This window comes from Lethenteron reissneri, chromosome 6, assembly GCF_015708825.2.
Source record: "Lethenteron reissneri isolate LAM-NWPU_2019-01 chromosome 6, ASM1570882v1, whole genome shotgun sequence".
NCBI classification, from domain to species: Eukaryota; Metazoa; Chordata; class Hyperoartia; order Petromyzontiformes; family Petromyzontidae; genus Lethenteron; species Lethenteron reissneri.
Genome location: NC_083784.1, coordinates 9593007 through 9609062, shown reverse-complemented (window position 1 = coordinate 9609062; position 16056 = coordinate 9593007). Strand labels below are relative to the sequence as shown.

General features: G+C 54.7%; 1 protein-coding gene across 3 annotated transcripts in view; it reads left to right on the top strand.

The window, feature by feature from the left end:
* Nucleotides 1-10423, top strand: part of LOC133354786 (nascent polypeptide-associated complex subunit alpha, muscle-specific form) — a 29996-nt gene extending 19573 nt beyond the window's left edge. For 2 of the 3 annotated variants that reach the window (XM_061571915.1, XM_061571907.1), the window contains exons 13-20: nt 298-1036; nt 2894-3060; nt 3427-3696; nt 4397-4500; nt 4692-4896; nt 5163-5214; nt 5864-7286; nt 8935-10423. In XM_061571915.1, coding sequence (XP_061427899.1) covers nt 298-1036; nt 2894-3060; nt 3427-3696; nt 4397-4500; nt 4692-4896; nt 5163-5214; nt 5864-7286; nt 8935-9018 — 3044 coding nt within the window. In that variant the 3' untranslated portion in view covers nt 9019-10423. The remainder of the gene's footprint in view (nt 1-297; nt 1037-2893; nt 3061-3426; nt 3697-4396; nt 4501-4691; nt 4897-5162; nt 5215-5863; nt 7287-8934) is intronic. The other variant, XM_061571925.1, reaches the window with a different exon arrangement.
* The last annotated feature ends 5633 nt before the right edge of the window (nt 10424-16056 follow it).

Here is a 16056-nt window from a genome sequence, read left to right as displayed (position 1 = left end):
AAAATTTGTTTCATAGCTAATCGGATCCCTCCAGTCTGATTCTGGCATTGTATGTGGGAGGAAACTGGAAAACCTGTCGGAAACCCATTCAGAATAGGAGTGCAGACACAAGTGTTAACAATGCACCGCCTTATGCTACTTCATCTGGGCTACTAGAAATAAAAAAGTTTTTGAAGAAAATATGTTGACGTACAACACTACAAAATAAAACGTTGAGACTGTGACATTTGACAATGTCACAAAATGCCGTTGAGTAATCGTGCCTTGTGGTTGTAACATTTGTTTGGTTGCCCACAGACAAATCGTGCGGTGTCCCGATGCCTCCCGCTCACCTCGCCCATGAAACCCTCACCACGGCCATTCGCACGCAGGTGCGGGATAAACCGGTCGACGGCAGGGCGGCAAAATCTAAGCGGGCAAAGCCGCCCACCAGAGTTGCGCTCCCTGGCAAGCGGCTGGGCAGGCCCCGATCCTCCGCGAAATCGAGTGGAAAAAATTCCCCCAAAGTCTCCCTCAAAAAGCACGGGGCCGGCAAAGACGCCACAGGAAGCCAGGGCGCCGTAGTCGATCCGGCCGTGGGGGTTAAAGCGGCGGCGCCCGTCAGGCAAGGAGACGGTGCCAACGTCGAGTCGGTCATGGGGGGCAGCGGAGATGCGGCGGGCGGCGCCCCCGACGGCGCCACGGGGACGCCGGCGAAGAAGAAGCATCCGCGCAAAAGAGCAAAGGGGAAGAAATTGGCCGGCGCCGACACGACCGTGGCGGCCGCTTCCGCCTCCGCCGTGACTCCCGCGGGGCCCTCCCTGCCGGGTGCTTCTGAGGGAGCGCCGGCGTCCGTGGAGGCTGCTCGCCGCCCGGCGGCAGCGGCTGCGCCGGACTCGGCGGGCAGGGAGGTGGCGGGCGGCGCGTGGGCCAGCGATGTGGAGCTTCGGAGCGCCGTGTCGTCCATCACGGGCGAGAGCGCGGCGACCTCGGATGCGGGTGGTGGGTACCACTACCCCGGCAGTCCAGGGAGGCCCCTCACCCCCCAGCAGTGCAGGTGAGGCCCCTTGCAAAGGGCACGGCGAGGAAGTAGACGGTTAAATAAGATAACCAACCTGCACTGACCAGCGTGGTGAAGAATGGTAAAATTACCTCCCTGTGTCCCAATCTTGTTTTTTTATATTTTTCCCTCCTTGCACCCTACCACTGGCATCAACTTCCCCTGTACATTAAACAACACTGTCCATAGACTTAGCACTGCCCATAGACTAAGCACTGCCCATAGACACAACACTGCCTATAGACTTAGCACTGCCCATAGACTTAGCACTGCCCATAGACACATCACTGCCCATAGACTCAACACTGCCCATAGACTTAGCACTGCCCATCGACTAACACTGCCCATAGACCCAACACTCTACATGGACACAACACTGCCCATAGACTCAACACTGCCCATAGACACAACACTACCCATCGACTAACACTGCCCATAGACCCAACACTGCCCATAGACTTAGCACTGCCCATAGACTAAGCACTGCCCATAGACACAACACTGCCTATAGACTTAGCACTGCCCATAGACTTAGCACTGCCCATAGACACATCACTGCCCATAGACTCAACACTACCCATAGACTTAGCACTGCCCATCGACTAACACTGCCCATAGACCCAACACTCTACATGGACACAACACTGCCCATAGACTCAACACCGCCCATAGACTCAACATTGCCCATAGACTCAACACTGCCCATAGACTCAACATTGCCCCTGTACGTTAAAGAGTCCCGCTCCTTCACCTCATTCTGTTCCTCTCTTAAAGCCTCGCCTCCTCTTTATTGCCCATTCTCTTCCTTTTTCCTCCCTTCACCCCTCCATTCCTTCCCGTCCTCTCCTATCCTTTCGTGACCCCACGTGCCCTCTGTTACGGACACTAATTTCTCGCCCCTTGCACATCCCTGCCATCTAAATCACTCTGTTCTAGAGCACCTTGAACTAAAGTGCTCTATAAATATGAAACACGATAACATAACATGTTCCACATAGCATGGGGAGGCCCTCAGCCAGCAGTGAATGGACAAAAGGGCTGTTGCCTATGTGCTTTATATTTATAACATTTATCTTTATATAGCGCCTTTCATCATATTTGTGAATATATCTGTGGCTGCACTGAAGAGTCTACGTATGTACAGTGGAACCTCGGTATACGTCATTAATTCGTTCCAGAAGGTAGGACTGATACCGAAAATGACGTATACCAAACTAATTTTTCCCATAAGAAATAAAGGGAAAGGAAATAATCCGTTCCAGAGGAAAATAAATGATATTTTATGTAGCATATTATACATTCATGGGGTTGTATAAAATAATTTAGACACTAACTACTAAAATGCATACAGAAGCCACGTGACCCGCGCTGCTGCCAGCTGCGCTGGTCACGTGGCGTGCCTCAACCCCGCACGTCACGCGCGCCTCGACCCGGGGCTCCACCCTCCATGGGGGCAGCCCACGCCCCCCGCCCCTCTCCCCCACGCCCCCCGCCCCTCTCCCCCACGTGCCCCGCCCTTCTCTCCCACGCCAACCCGCCCCTCGCTTTGTTTCAGTCGTGAACGGGCATACGCGGGTGCTGTACACGGTGACTCATCCCGACCCATACAAGTTCTAACAAACGCGTCGTATCCCAAGCAAGACGTCGTATCCCAAGACATTTTTTCTCTCGAAAAAACACGACGTATACCAAATTCGACGTATTACAAAGCGATCGTATACCGAGGTTCCACTGTATTCCAAAGCGGTCGTATACCGAGGTGCCACTGTACGTTGAACTTCTTTCGTACTATACGTAGCCAACCATACTAATCGATGAACCTCACCCGCTGTCGCGTGCCGCTACCCGGTGTAGGCCGGAGCGACACGTGGTCACGGCGTCACCGTTGGGGGCGCCGGCGATCAGGGCAGTGCTGCCTCCCGCCGACAGACGCTGCCCCCAGCAACCACGGGGTGGCGAGCGTCAACGGCACCAATCCACTCCCGAGCGGTTGCACGTGCTGGCCGCCGCGCCACCGCCTGGTGAGTTCACACGGATGCAGAGGTCAGCCAGCGAGTACACACAGCCAGGGAGTGGGCACAGCCAGTGAGTGCGGGCAGGCAACGAGCGGGCGCAGCCACCCAGTGGGCACACCTAGCGAATGCAACTCACAGGCACAGAGTTCGTGGAGACTTCAAGGTTTTTGGAGAATTCGTAGAGGGGGCAGTGGTTCGTGCGCCGTGCTATGAATCCATCCACCCGAGTTTGGATCCCAGCCGTGGCTGCTAACATCAGTGGCGAGTGATGTCTTAACCGGTCCAGGTCACACTCCCCTTTACCGACCCAAACTGCCCAGTGTGGTCTACATGTCTCTACGTTGCATGTCTCTGTGTCTACCTGTCCAACAGTCTCTACCCCGTTAGCCACCACTGCCGTCTGCGGAGTCACCGTCTCCAGGAACGCTGACGCGCCACTTTGCGCCATCGCGACGGACAGATTCTGGGGGACCCTGGTGCCGAGCATGCCACGGCATCCCCCGCCACTTGCCATGGGCAACATCGCCGTTCCCGCGGCAACGGTCACCGTGTCGACCGCCACCCATTTCCTAACGACATCGCCGCCGAAGAACATCACCATGCGCGGGACGGTGTTACAGCCAGGGATCATCACGTCGCCGGGTAGGTGCCACGTTGGCACCGGCCGGGCCGCTACTGGCCGTAATGAAGACAATGCCGTCACCTCCGGCCTCCAACGTTTTTGAGCCCTTTTGTCTTGAAGCCTTTCCTCTTGCCCGCAGGTGGTTTGTAACGGTGGTGTGAGAGGCTCAGGGATCCTTCCTGAGATGTTGGCTTCAATGCCTGGGTCTGGTTCTCTCTACAGGGATGCATCGATGTTAATTACCTCGCTTGGTATACAGGAGAGTTGTAGGTACAATTCCGACCCTGATACTTGTATATTGGAGTTTGCATGTCTCTCTCCCTGTGATCGCGTGGATTTTTCTCCGAGGCCTCTGTTTTTTTCCCTCCAAATTTAGAATCGATATGCGTTTGGCTGCTTTGTTGAGCTATCATTTGTGGCCAGGTCGCTTCTGAAAAAGAGCTCACTAGCTCAGTGGGCCTTACCTGGTAAAATAAATAAATAGTTTAGTTATGGTTTAATTGCTTTGCCCGATACTCAGATAGAACTGCTGAGAAAGTCCAAAACCCCGGGGCTGAGTGTCTCTCGGAGTATTCATAATGACACCGAGAGACACCGAGCTCATGGGACTCGGTGGACAGGAATTCCAGCACCGGAGGCAGCAGAGGAGGAGGGACGTTGCCCATTGAGCCGAGTGTGTCTGTCCAGTGACGTTTGCTGTGTCTCTGCCCGCGTGTCTAGATACGGGCCCTACGTTCTTGGTGCGCCCCGTGCTGCAGGGCGTGGTGGGAGTGCTGTCCGTGCTGGGTTCTCCTCCGCGCACTTTGTCGCTGCTGCCTCACCAGGTGAGGCGGCGAGGGCGCGTGACAGCGCCTGGCCCTAGGGCCGATAAAACTCCACCGGCTCGTTAAGAAAAGGGATCGTGCCCCGCCCCCATATTAGCCCGCCATTTTGAGAACACGTTGCCGTCTCTCCTCACCGCCCCACCCGCCCCCCTCCCCCCGCCGGTTGTACCGCCCTCCGTGTGGATTCGCAGATCGTGCAGCTGTCGCCTCCTCGACAGCCTGTGGCTGCTGCTGCTGCCGGCGCTGCGCACACGAGGAAGTCCCGCTTCGCCGCGTCCACCCCGTCCAAACCCATCGCCATCTCGCCCGGCATGAGCCACGTGCTGCTCTCCCCGGCACCCAGCACCTCCACCACCACCATCTCCTCGCCCACCTCGCAGCCCCTCATCGTGTCAGGTAAAAAAAAGGTCACCCCCCCCCTCAGAAAGTGGTAGTGAATCGGCAATGTTCGTTCCGCGTGACAGCTTTGTCGATGGGCGGCATCGGGTTTGTGGGGGGGGAGGGGAGGCAGTACCACGGTGCATTATTTTTTACTCGCCTGATGATTTGACCGCAAATATTTTTTTATTCCGATTGGAGGCGAGAGCAGTTTTAGTCGTTAGCGCCGTGCGACATCGCAGGTGAAATGACGTGAGCCACCCGGCCGGTCTCTTTGTCACCAGCAGGCTCCTCGCTGGTGTCGGGGATGAGTCGCATCTGCAACCTGGCCGACCGGTGAGCCCACGTGGGGTTGTGTAAACGCTGTTGCTCGTGGCTGGAGAGAGCGGCCAGCCGTGTGTGTGGTGTGTGTCGGGGATTTACACGCAACGAGTTTGGAGGGAGGTTCGTCGAGAAAACAGACTCTGGGGCGTGAGGCAAAGTCGTCGTTGATATGAGAGATGAGCAGCTGGTTCTTAGCGTTGTGTCTTCTGAGGCGCCTCAGTAATTCGGAGTTGTGAATAATAATCGATGAAGACGTTCTGTTCCCGTATCGCAACGTGTACTACGCAGTCGAGGCAATGTCGTGCTGTTGGCTGTATCGCAAGGTATCGTCCTGTTTGGGTTGATACCCTGCGATAGTATCGCTGAGCGTTGCCCACCTGTGCCCTGCGTGTCAGTGTTGCACAAGAGATTATGACGGTTGTTTTTGTGCACCGCACGATGATCCCAACCACCTGGGTTCTGTTGCTGGCTGTAGTCAACATCATTGGCAAGTACTTGGGCCTCCCTTAGGCCAAGTCTGTCAAAAATTAGTATCTGATGCAGTCTTTAAACGTCAGCGTGGGGGGGTGACCAGGTATAGTGCTTGCGCCACCAACCCCTCGTGCACCTTGCTGGCGCTGATAGGCGCTCGCCAACCGCTCCGTCCGTCCCGCGCGTGCAGGCTCGAGCGCTGCAAGGAGAAGGAATCACTCGTGCCGGTAGAGATTTTGGCGTCGGCGCACAAACTCTCCGAGCCGCGTGACGCCGAGAGGGCGGGCGGGAGCAGCGTGAGCCCCGCGGACGCCGCCCCGGCGCCACCCGCCCCTCACCGGCGCGTTCTCACCTTCGACGGCGTTTCCCTAACGCGGGCGCCGGGCGGCTCCCGGAGAACGTCGGGCGACGCTGGGCCCGCCGCCGCCGCCGCCTCCTCGCGACGCTCGCCCAAGTCTCCTGCACAGACGGCCAGGAAGGCGGCGACGGGCGACGCCAAGGACGTGCCCGGCAAGAGGGGGAAGGGGGAGGAGGGCGCGGGGGCGGTTGCCGCGTCCGCTTCGGAGAGGAGGACGGCGGCGGCGGCCAAACGCGACGCCGGCAGGAGCCCCGCCAAGGGAGGCGACGCCGGCAGGAGCCCCGCCAAGGGAGGCTCCGCCGCCAGGGCCAGGCCCGATGGCAAGGCCGACAGGGGCAAGTCCAAGAGTCCCCCGGACTCGGCGGCCGGCAGGAAAGTGGGCAGAGCGGGGGGCAAGAGCGGCCCTCGCGCGGAGCCCGGCCGGAAGGGGGACGCCGCCCCCGCCGCCGCCGCCGCGCCGGCTCAGCGCAGCCGCAAGGGGCAGCGGCGCGACAAGGAGTTCCCGCGGCTCGTCACGCCCGTCATCAAGAGACCCGTACCGCTGTCTGACGCGAGCGCGGGGGCCGAGGCCCCGGCGGCGCTGGCGGCGGTGGTGGTGCCGAGAGCGGCGACGCGGAGGGCGGGCCGCGGGGTCGGGAAAGAGGCGACCGCGGCGGCAGCTGCCGCGTCCACGAAGACGAACACCGCGAAGGCGAATGTGGCGGCGCCGGCGGCGCTGTGCCCGCTCACGCCGGACCCGTGCGCCCGCAGCCCCGCCAGCGAGGCCGGCAGCGAGAGCAGCGTCAGCATGGCCGCCCAGACGCTCGTCTTCCTCTCCCAGGCGGCCAAGTCGCGCGGCGCTACGGCCACTCCGCCTCGCCGGCCGCCCGACGGTTCCCCGGCGGAGCGCGACGCCGGAGGCTCTGCCGCGGTGACGATGCCGCCGCCGGCGCACAGGCAGTCGGCGCAGAAGCAGCAGCGGCGCGAAACAGACGGCACGCCCGTGTCCCCGCGGAGGTCGGCGCGCCACCTCCTCGCCGAGTCGCCCAGGTCCCGCCCGGGGACGTCGTCGGGGAAGGCGGGGGGGGAAGAGGCGCAGGCCGGGGCGCCGGCGGGCGAGACGAGGAGGGGCACGAAGAGGAAGGCGAGGGGGGATGAGGGGGGGGCGGCGGCAGAGGAGGCAGCGGCGGCGGCAGCAGCGGGCAAAGCCGCCCAGGACTCGAACGCGTTCAAGAGCCCCTCGCCCGTGAGGAGGTGCGGGAGCAGCGCCAAGAACGTGAGTGAGAGGGGTGAGCGGGAGGGGTGAGTGGGATGAGTGAGTGGAGTGAGCAGGAGGAACGTGTGGAGGCGGTGGCGCAGCAATTAGCCCACTGCACGATGACCCCAGTGAACCGAGTTCTATTCCTCGCCAGCTCGAATACCTGAACCAGTCCTGGGCCCTTCCCTAGGTTGGCTCTGGCGTACATGAGTACCTGATGCGGTGTGTAAACAAGAACACAGATAGTCCCCGAGTTACGATGGTCCGACTTACGATATTTAGATCTTACCATGGCGATAGCGATACGACAAAATTGTAAAATATTTTAAATTTCGTGCGGCAGGCAATCGTAGCAGTGTACGAATCTTGGTGAGTACAGTACAATATGACACGTTACGATACGTTCAATACATGTATATGTAGCTTTAGCGATTTCATTTTAGGGTTACCACGATACGATACGTTCACTGCATGTTAGGATTGTTTCCTGAAAAAACTTTCTATTAAATTGCAGTTCATATAGGTAGGTTAAGAATTTACCTCGTTTTTTTTACTTTACATTTTAGTGTGCAATACAGTATTGTAATTAATAAATACACACAGTATATAGTTTATACAGTACGGTACTGTAAATTGCTCTGTTTTGATGAATTATCACTATTCTTTAAGACTCTTGGGTAGGCTAGGCCATCTTCGACTTACGATATTTTTTACTTACGATGGGGTCGTATCTCCATCGTAAGTAGAGGACTACCTGTACTGGGGAGACAAATGCAGCCGGGCGTAGTGTTGGGCACACCGCCCCCTCTTGAGCTGCGTTGGCCTTTATCGGTCCTCGCTAACATGGGGGCCCTTTTGTGCATGCAAGGGGCTGGTGGATGATGAGGATTTTGCGCAGGGGATCTGCAGTTGCAAGGAGGGCAGCCAGTGAGTTGATGAACCCATGTGTGCGAACCGCCTTGTGTCATCCCACTCTGTGTGCGATGCACAGTCTTTCTCTGGGCGCTCTTTAACATTGGCGTTGGCCCGAACATCCCTCCATAACGAGTGTTGAGACTTTAACGGGGCTTTCTTGGGTCTGGATCTCCTCGCAGGGTGACAGGACTACGTGCGGTGCGAAAGAAGTTCAACATACATGCGTTTCGTTGTCAGTATAAATATTTATTTATCTCGATTGGCTCTACAAACAGAAGGCCCGCTGTAATAATCTTGTTCTGGAAAGGTAATAACTCGACACATCAGCCCATAACACCGTTGCCTTCATGTACAATATATAATTAATAATTGTGACATTTCCAGCAAAGTCCTTTTTTCAGATCAAACTCGGGTCATTGCCAGAAACGTCGCCTATTAATATTTTTTCCGTTGTCTGTCGCGGTGTTATTGGCGAGTGTGTCGAGTGGTTTTTGGTGCTCGTGCGTCACTGCCCCACGCCGCTTCACCGATTAATCTGTTTTGAGAGCAGAGGTGCGAGTTTCACAGTCCTCCGCGAAAAGCACTGCATCGCAAGGCGTGCGTCCCACCACACCCAGCGCCACGCCTCCATTATTTATTTAAACCCTCGCGCGGCCCTTGCGTCCCCCGGCGCCGGAAATCGCCGCAGTTCTTACGCCTTCGTTATCGCTTAACCTCAGTGCCTAATTCGCCACTTGCTGTCTCCCTCCAGAAACGGAAGAAACAGAGGCTCGACTACTTCCCTCCTGGCGTCGACGTTGAGCAGTTCCTCGCCAAGCTGCACTACGTGGAGTAGCCCTTGCCCCGCCCCGCCCCCCAGCCCCCTGCGACACTTCCACGTCAGTTTATTGAATTTTTGGTGGCACAAGCGTTGGCGGCGCTGCAGATTTTCCGCGCCACCCCCAAGGGTTCCCGAGGAGAGGTTGGACTGCTGCGACGTGCCTGCATCGCGAAGTGCCTGCATCGCGAAGTGCCTCCCGAATCGTCGCTGTCTCTCCCTGACTGTGATGAAAGTGATTTGTGATAATTTTTTATTTATCGTTGTTATTGACAAAAGTTTCAGTGGGAACAGCGTCCCTAGGGTCCGCCATCGATCGGTGCGTGGATGCTCGAAGAAGAGCCCCGTTCGTTTTTAGTGTTGGGGTTGCGTCTGTTTTTAAACGCAGCAGGGATGTTGCCCCGTTTTCTACACGTAACGGCCCTCTCTCACTAGACTGCTTGGATGTGGGTCTTCCTGTGCAGTGTTAAATAACAATGGCTGTGAACTAATCCCAATGCAGCCTCCCATGCAGCAGCAGCAGCGGCAGCAGCAGCGGCAGCGGCTGGTTGTGTTTGTGTGAGGGGACTGCAGAGAAAGAAGTTGCTCCAAGTGCACCGACCAAAGTGGATCTGCTTCACGACTCCTTCGACTCGGAGTTGACGTCGTCATTGTAAACGGTCACGAGGAGACTGGAGAACCCTTTTTGGCTCTGGTCTGCCGGTGTACCAGCCACCCCGTGCCACTTTAGATATCGCGCGTAGGAGCTGGGACCATAACTCGGACCGTCGCTCTTTTTTCACAACTTGTAAAAATTTACGTTTGAGTGGTCGGTCTAGAAGCGATGATGTCGTTCGAGTGTTTGATTCGCAGTTTAAAAGGTTGAGAGTTCCAATCCCAGCTCGGGGTCAATTTAGCCCATCATCAGCATCATCATCATCATGATCACTGCCCCTCCAGGATTGATTTAATGTATTGTGCAGTCGCTCTATGTGGAGATTGTGCCCCCCAGCATGGGAACATGGAATTTAGACATTTGGCCGAGTTAAGCTGCTGTAGAGGGGGGGAGAGTTATTGCTCGTTTTAGGTAGGGAGTTGACAGCACGGAGTAAGGTTAAGTGTTTCACATGTAAAATATTCAATGTTGACTGAGCATTCCAACAGTAAACAAAAGTCAATATAATCCATATATTATGTTTTAAATACCGAATTGGCAACGGAAGCCCTTTGAAGTGAATTCAAATGAACTCGACTAGTGCCGCTATTTTGACCAAAACCTCCCAAAACATCAAACCCAACCAAATAAAAGGTGGGTTTACATTTTTTCTCACGGTTCGGTCAAATAGATTGCGCAACTCTTATTTATTTGACTTTGCGTGAACAGGGGTAAATATATAAGGTTAATGTACATAGAACATGTGAATAAAGTGTACGGAAAGTGTTACAGATGAGGGTGTGTGGTTCGTGGGAGGTTACACGGTTTGGTGTCGAGCACTTGGTGAGCCCTCCGTGTCTCCACGTCTGCCCTGGCTCCACGACCACGGTGCCGATGGTCGCTTGTGGAAGTTTTTGCCGAAATTCGATGTCTTGTTTGGGTCACGACCAAAACTTTCTTGTTGCCAACGGTTCTGTTTGTGTCGCACCCTGCTGGATTTCGTTGTGGGGAGAGGGCCCAACTCCCCATAAACTGTGTTTGTTCACATCCCATTCGCGGGCGATTCAGCCCACCATCCCTCTTGGGTCGAAAACACGAGTACCACATTGTGCGAAGTCGACAGTGGTTCATCCTGGTTGACGAGCCCTCGCCAGAGGAAACGTGGAATTTCCACCGTTGGCACAGGACCACCAAGAGAGGCGAGTGCCGTCCTGAAGTTCATCGTTAGAAGCTGCCCATGTATATGGCAACCGTGGCACGTTTGTGCTTTGCCCCGTGGCTCAACAAGCCGTCTGCGTGTTAAGCGATTGTTACGTCCGTGGCTTAAGTTCGCCAATCGGTGGAAGTTGTTTGACCTTCCCTCCCCACACTGGTCAGTGCCGTGTCCCCTTTTTCAGCGAATCCTATGAGTGCCTCCAGCCAGTATAGTTAAACAGGTTTCAAGGTTTTATTTCAAATGCAATATCACCCCCCCCCCTCCACTCGAGGGGATATCTGTACAAACAGATTGAAAGATAAAATTGGGTAAAAAATACACAACGATGAGTTGCATTTGCGGAGAAAGCAATGAGGGAGTGGAAACTCCGGAGCGCAATGGAGCGCGGCCGGCAAGGCGCTCCAGGTTCGCGGAGCGGCGCTTGAAGCCCCCCCCCCCGCCACCCAGGGTCGGGTTGCAAAATCCACAGTTGGGGGAGTCGGCCCTTCTCTGACGCACGAGGGACCAAACGGTCCCACACGTATGTAGGTACAGGACCGTGCAGCTGCTTTATAGGCCAAAATAGCCAGCTTGTACTGGACACTACTAAAACTAAACTTTTTTTGTTTATTTGACTAGGTAAGGCCTACTAAGCTATATAGCTCTTTTTCAGTAGCGAACTGGCTACAAATGATAGCTCAACAAAGTGGCTTATGTGGAAAATGATAGCCAAATACTCTTAAATGCACTGATTCTCAATGTGTTAGGGAAAAACTGGAGTACCCGGAATAAAATCCACACGACCACGGGGAGAGACATGCAAATTCCAAAAAGACAGGCGTTTCGAGTCGGAATTGAACGCACGACCTGCATACATTGGGGCCCAGTCTCCAATGACTCCTTTAGGAGCCAGGAAGGAGAAATTATCTGAATTGCAGGTGGTCCCAATTTATCCCGGAAGCAAGTCATACGAGTGCTGGGGAGAAATTGGGGCGAACATCCAAACCAAGAGAACTGGTAAGTGACCAGTGGGACTGCGGGGTAGATCGCACTCCGGGTGGGGTAAATATTATTAGTGGAAATCTCTACATTGCACCTCAGAATGTATAATCCTGGTGGTGGAGCAGTCGGGATGGAGCAGACTGTCAACCATCCTGAAGGGCTCAGCAGGCCGGTTCCTTGCCGAGTCGATCTTCCTGGCAACAAAATGTTTTTTTCCAGGAAGCCCGCTTTCATAGACTCCCATTGTCAGACAACCCGGACTGCCCAGTTGGCATCACGGTGAAATCTACGCCAACAACGTTCCTTCCGTGGTTCGTGCTTCTGCAAGCGGAGCTTAACGGAATACCAAGGGGCACTTGCCACTAATCGATAAAGTGCAACATCATGAATAAAAGAGCGGAGTCTACAATAATACTTGTCGGTGGTGCCACTACACGGGATTGAGGATAAATGAGTCCTTCCGGGCATTTCGAATCTAATGAAGTTTGAATCCACCACACCATTTGAGAGGGGTATGAGTGCCTCGAAGGACACCCTGAATCACCCTGTGATGAGTTCATGGTGGGGGGGGGGGGGAAACTAAGATTGTCAAGTTTATGGCTGTGATCATGAGTTGCACCACAAACAGATGGGCTTAAGCCCATGGACCCGATAGACAGGTGGTAAGTTCATCCATGGGATCGTCAACCCAAAATCAGTGGGAAGATCACCTCGGATATTTAAAATTGCTCCTCTAACCCAGCGGTAAATCGGCTCAGCCGCGGTATAGGCGGCCGGGCTGCGGTGGAAGCGGCCGGAATAGCAGTCGAGGCAGCTGGGCCGCTGTGTAGGCAGCTGAAGCCATGGTGGAGGCGGCTGGACCAGCCATCAGGGTGGCCAAGCCGCGATGGAAGTGTGCCAAGTCACTTGCATAGGCGGCCAGAGCAGCGATGAGGCAGCTGGAGCCACCATCACAGCCAGCAGGTGATGTACAGGCCTCTCTCACCATCACAGCAGGTGATGTACAGCAGGCCTCTCACACCATCACAGCCAGCAGGTGATGTACAGCAGGCCTCTCTCACCATCACAGCAGGTGATGTACAGCAGGCCTCTCTCACCATCACAGCAGGTGATGTACAGCAGGCCTCTCTCACCATCACAGCAGGTGATGTACAGCAGGCCTCTCTCACCATCACAGCAGGTGATGTACAGCAGGCCTCTCTCACCATCACAGCAGGTGATGTACAGCAGGCCTCTCACCATCACAGCAGGTGATGTACAGCAGGCCTCACTCACCATCACAGCAGGTGATGTACAGCAGGCCTCTCTCACCATCACAGCAGGTGATGTACAGCAGGCCTCTCTCACCAACACAGCAGGTGATGTACAGCAGGCCTCACCATCACAGCAGGTGATGTACAGCAGGCCTCACTCACCATCACAGCAGGTGATGTACAGCAGGCCTCTCTCACCAACACAGCAGGTGATGTACAGCAGGTGATGTACAGCAGGCCTCTCTCACCATCACAGCAGGTGATGTACAGCAGGCCTCTCTCACCATCACAGCAGGTGATGTACAGCAGGCCTCTCTCACCATCACAGCAGGTGATGTACAGCAGGCCTCTCTCACCATCACAGCAGGTGATGTACAGCAGGCCTCTCTCACCATCACAGCAGGTGATATACAGCAGGCCTCTCTCACCATCACAGCAGGTGATGTACAGCAGGCCTCTCTCACCATCACAGCAGGTGATGTACAGCAGGCCTCTCTCACCATCACAGCAGGTGATATACAGCAGGCCTCTCTCACCAACACAGCCAGCAGGTGATGTACAGCAGGCCTCTCTCACCAACACAGCCAGCAGGTGATATACAGCAGGCCTCTCTCACCAACACAGCAGGTGATGTACAGCAGGCCTCTCTCACCATCACAGCCAGCAGGTGATATACAGCAGGCCTCTCTCACCAACACAGCAGGTGATGTACAGCAGGCCTCTCTCACCATCACAGCCAGCAGGTGATATACAGCAGGCCTCTCTCACCAACACAGCAGGTGATGTACAGCAGGCCTCTCTCACCATCACAGCCAGCAGGTGATGTACAGCAGGCCCCTCTCACCATCACAGCCAGCAGGTGATGTACAGCAGGCCCCTCTCACCATCACAGCCAGCAGGTGATGTACAGCAGGCCTCTCTCACCAACACAGCAGGTGATGTACAGCAGGCCCCTCTCACCATCACAGCCAGCAGGTGATATACAGCAGGCCTCTCTCACCAACACAGCAGGTGATGTACAGCAGGCCTCTCTCACCATCACAGCAGGTGATGTACAGCAGGCCCCTCTCACCATCACAGCCAGCAGGTGATGTACAGCAGGCTTCTCTCACCAACACAGCAGGTGATGTACAGCAGGCCCCTCTCACCATCACAGCCAGCAGGTGATATACAGCAGGCCTCTCTCACCAACACAGCAGGTGATGTACAGCAGGCCTCTCTCACCATCACAGTCAGCAGGTGATGTACAGCAGGCCCCTCTCACCATCACAGCCAGCAGGTGATGTACAGCAGGCCTTTCGATTTAAAGCTTTCGTGACTGCAGGGATTCATCTTCTTGGTTCTTTCGGTAAAGTCACGTAGAAGGGAAATAATAAAAAGAAAACATAAAATTCTCACGTTTCGGCCAAAACGCAAGCAGCTGTCCTCATGTGAAGAACATGTCTGTCGGAAAGGTTTTCGACAGACCTGTTCTTCACCTGAGGACGGCTGCTTGCGTTGTGGCCGAAACATCGTGAGAATTGTATGTTTTCTTTTTATTATTTTATTATTTCCCTTCTACGTGACTTTACCGAAAGAACCAAGAAGATACAGCAGGCCTCTCTCACTAACAGCAGGTGATGTACAGCAGGCCTCTCTCACCAACACAGCCAGCAGGTGATGTACAGCAGGTCTTTCTCACCAACAGCCACACCTCACGTGGAGTACGGTACAAGAGCCACACTTCGAAAACGTGTCTTTTAAACTTGAGTGTTCTCTTTAATTGGAGGAAGGAAAAAATAACTTACACACTCAATTCCACAATTCCGAATATTCCTCTTCGGATTCGAGCAGTTGTCCATATCACTCTGTTTCCTATATCTGCTATCACAGTAAAACTCTATTTACAGCATTGCATATTCCCACATTTTTCCCCACCCCAAACCATGCCTCCCCCCCCAAACAAACCACACCCCTCCCAACTATATATAGTTTATTGTTATCATTATGCAGCGTTCACTGTGTGCCCCAACATGGGAAGACGTCTGGTGCACAGGGGAACCGGTTATAAGGGAAAGGTCATGAAGGGTGTTCAGTTTTTGTTCACGTTCTGTCAGGGGTCACATTCAGAAGTATTAACTTCTTCCACAGGCGCCGCACTGCCAGGGAGTGCGACGTGGCCTGGATACCGGATTAATGATTTTTTCTTAATAACGACTACAACGTAGGCCCAAGCTCATTGCCACAGCGTCGGCATTCGTGAACTTTTCCTCTGCGCTGGAGAGGTGATTTGGGAAAAAATGGTAAACCTGTTAGATGTTAAGAATGTTGATGTCGGAAGGATCCTTCACATTGCTCAAGCCCAAATGGCTCTTCCTAAGGCAACAAGCTCCAATGAATTCCAACCTCGCAGCCTTCCCCTGTTGCGCACCCAACACCCGCAGAGTTACGACGATAAATCCCGTCGGTCCACATGCGCTCGCATACCCACGGCGTGCATTAGAGTTAGCGGGCACCCCCCTCCCGTTGTGGTCACGAGGGCCAGGCCAATGAATGCCCCGTTCTGCTGGGTGGGAGAAGTCCAAAATCACATTCAAGAAGAACACTAAAGACAAACACCGCTCTCGCCTTGTCGCAACACGACCGGGCGTTTGTGTTCGACACGAGCCTGAAGCTCCGTTAGCGCAATCCCACGCGGCCACGTACTTTGTTGTAGCTCTGCGAATTCGCCGCGTTGACGTGTCGATTACGGACAGCAGCCACCTCACCGTGACATCATTTGACAGCCGTGATGCAACGCACCTTATGCGTAAATTGAAAGGTTTTTTTTCTCATTGACAAGCTTCAGTGATGGGGGACACACCTAACTACACACGAGCCTTCTTGGTTCTTTCGGTAAAGTCACGTAGAAGGGAAGTAATAAAATAATAAAACATAATAAAATTATTCTCACGACGTTTCGGCCACAACGCAAGCAGCCGTCCTCAGGTGAA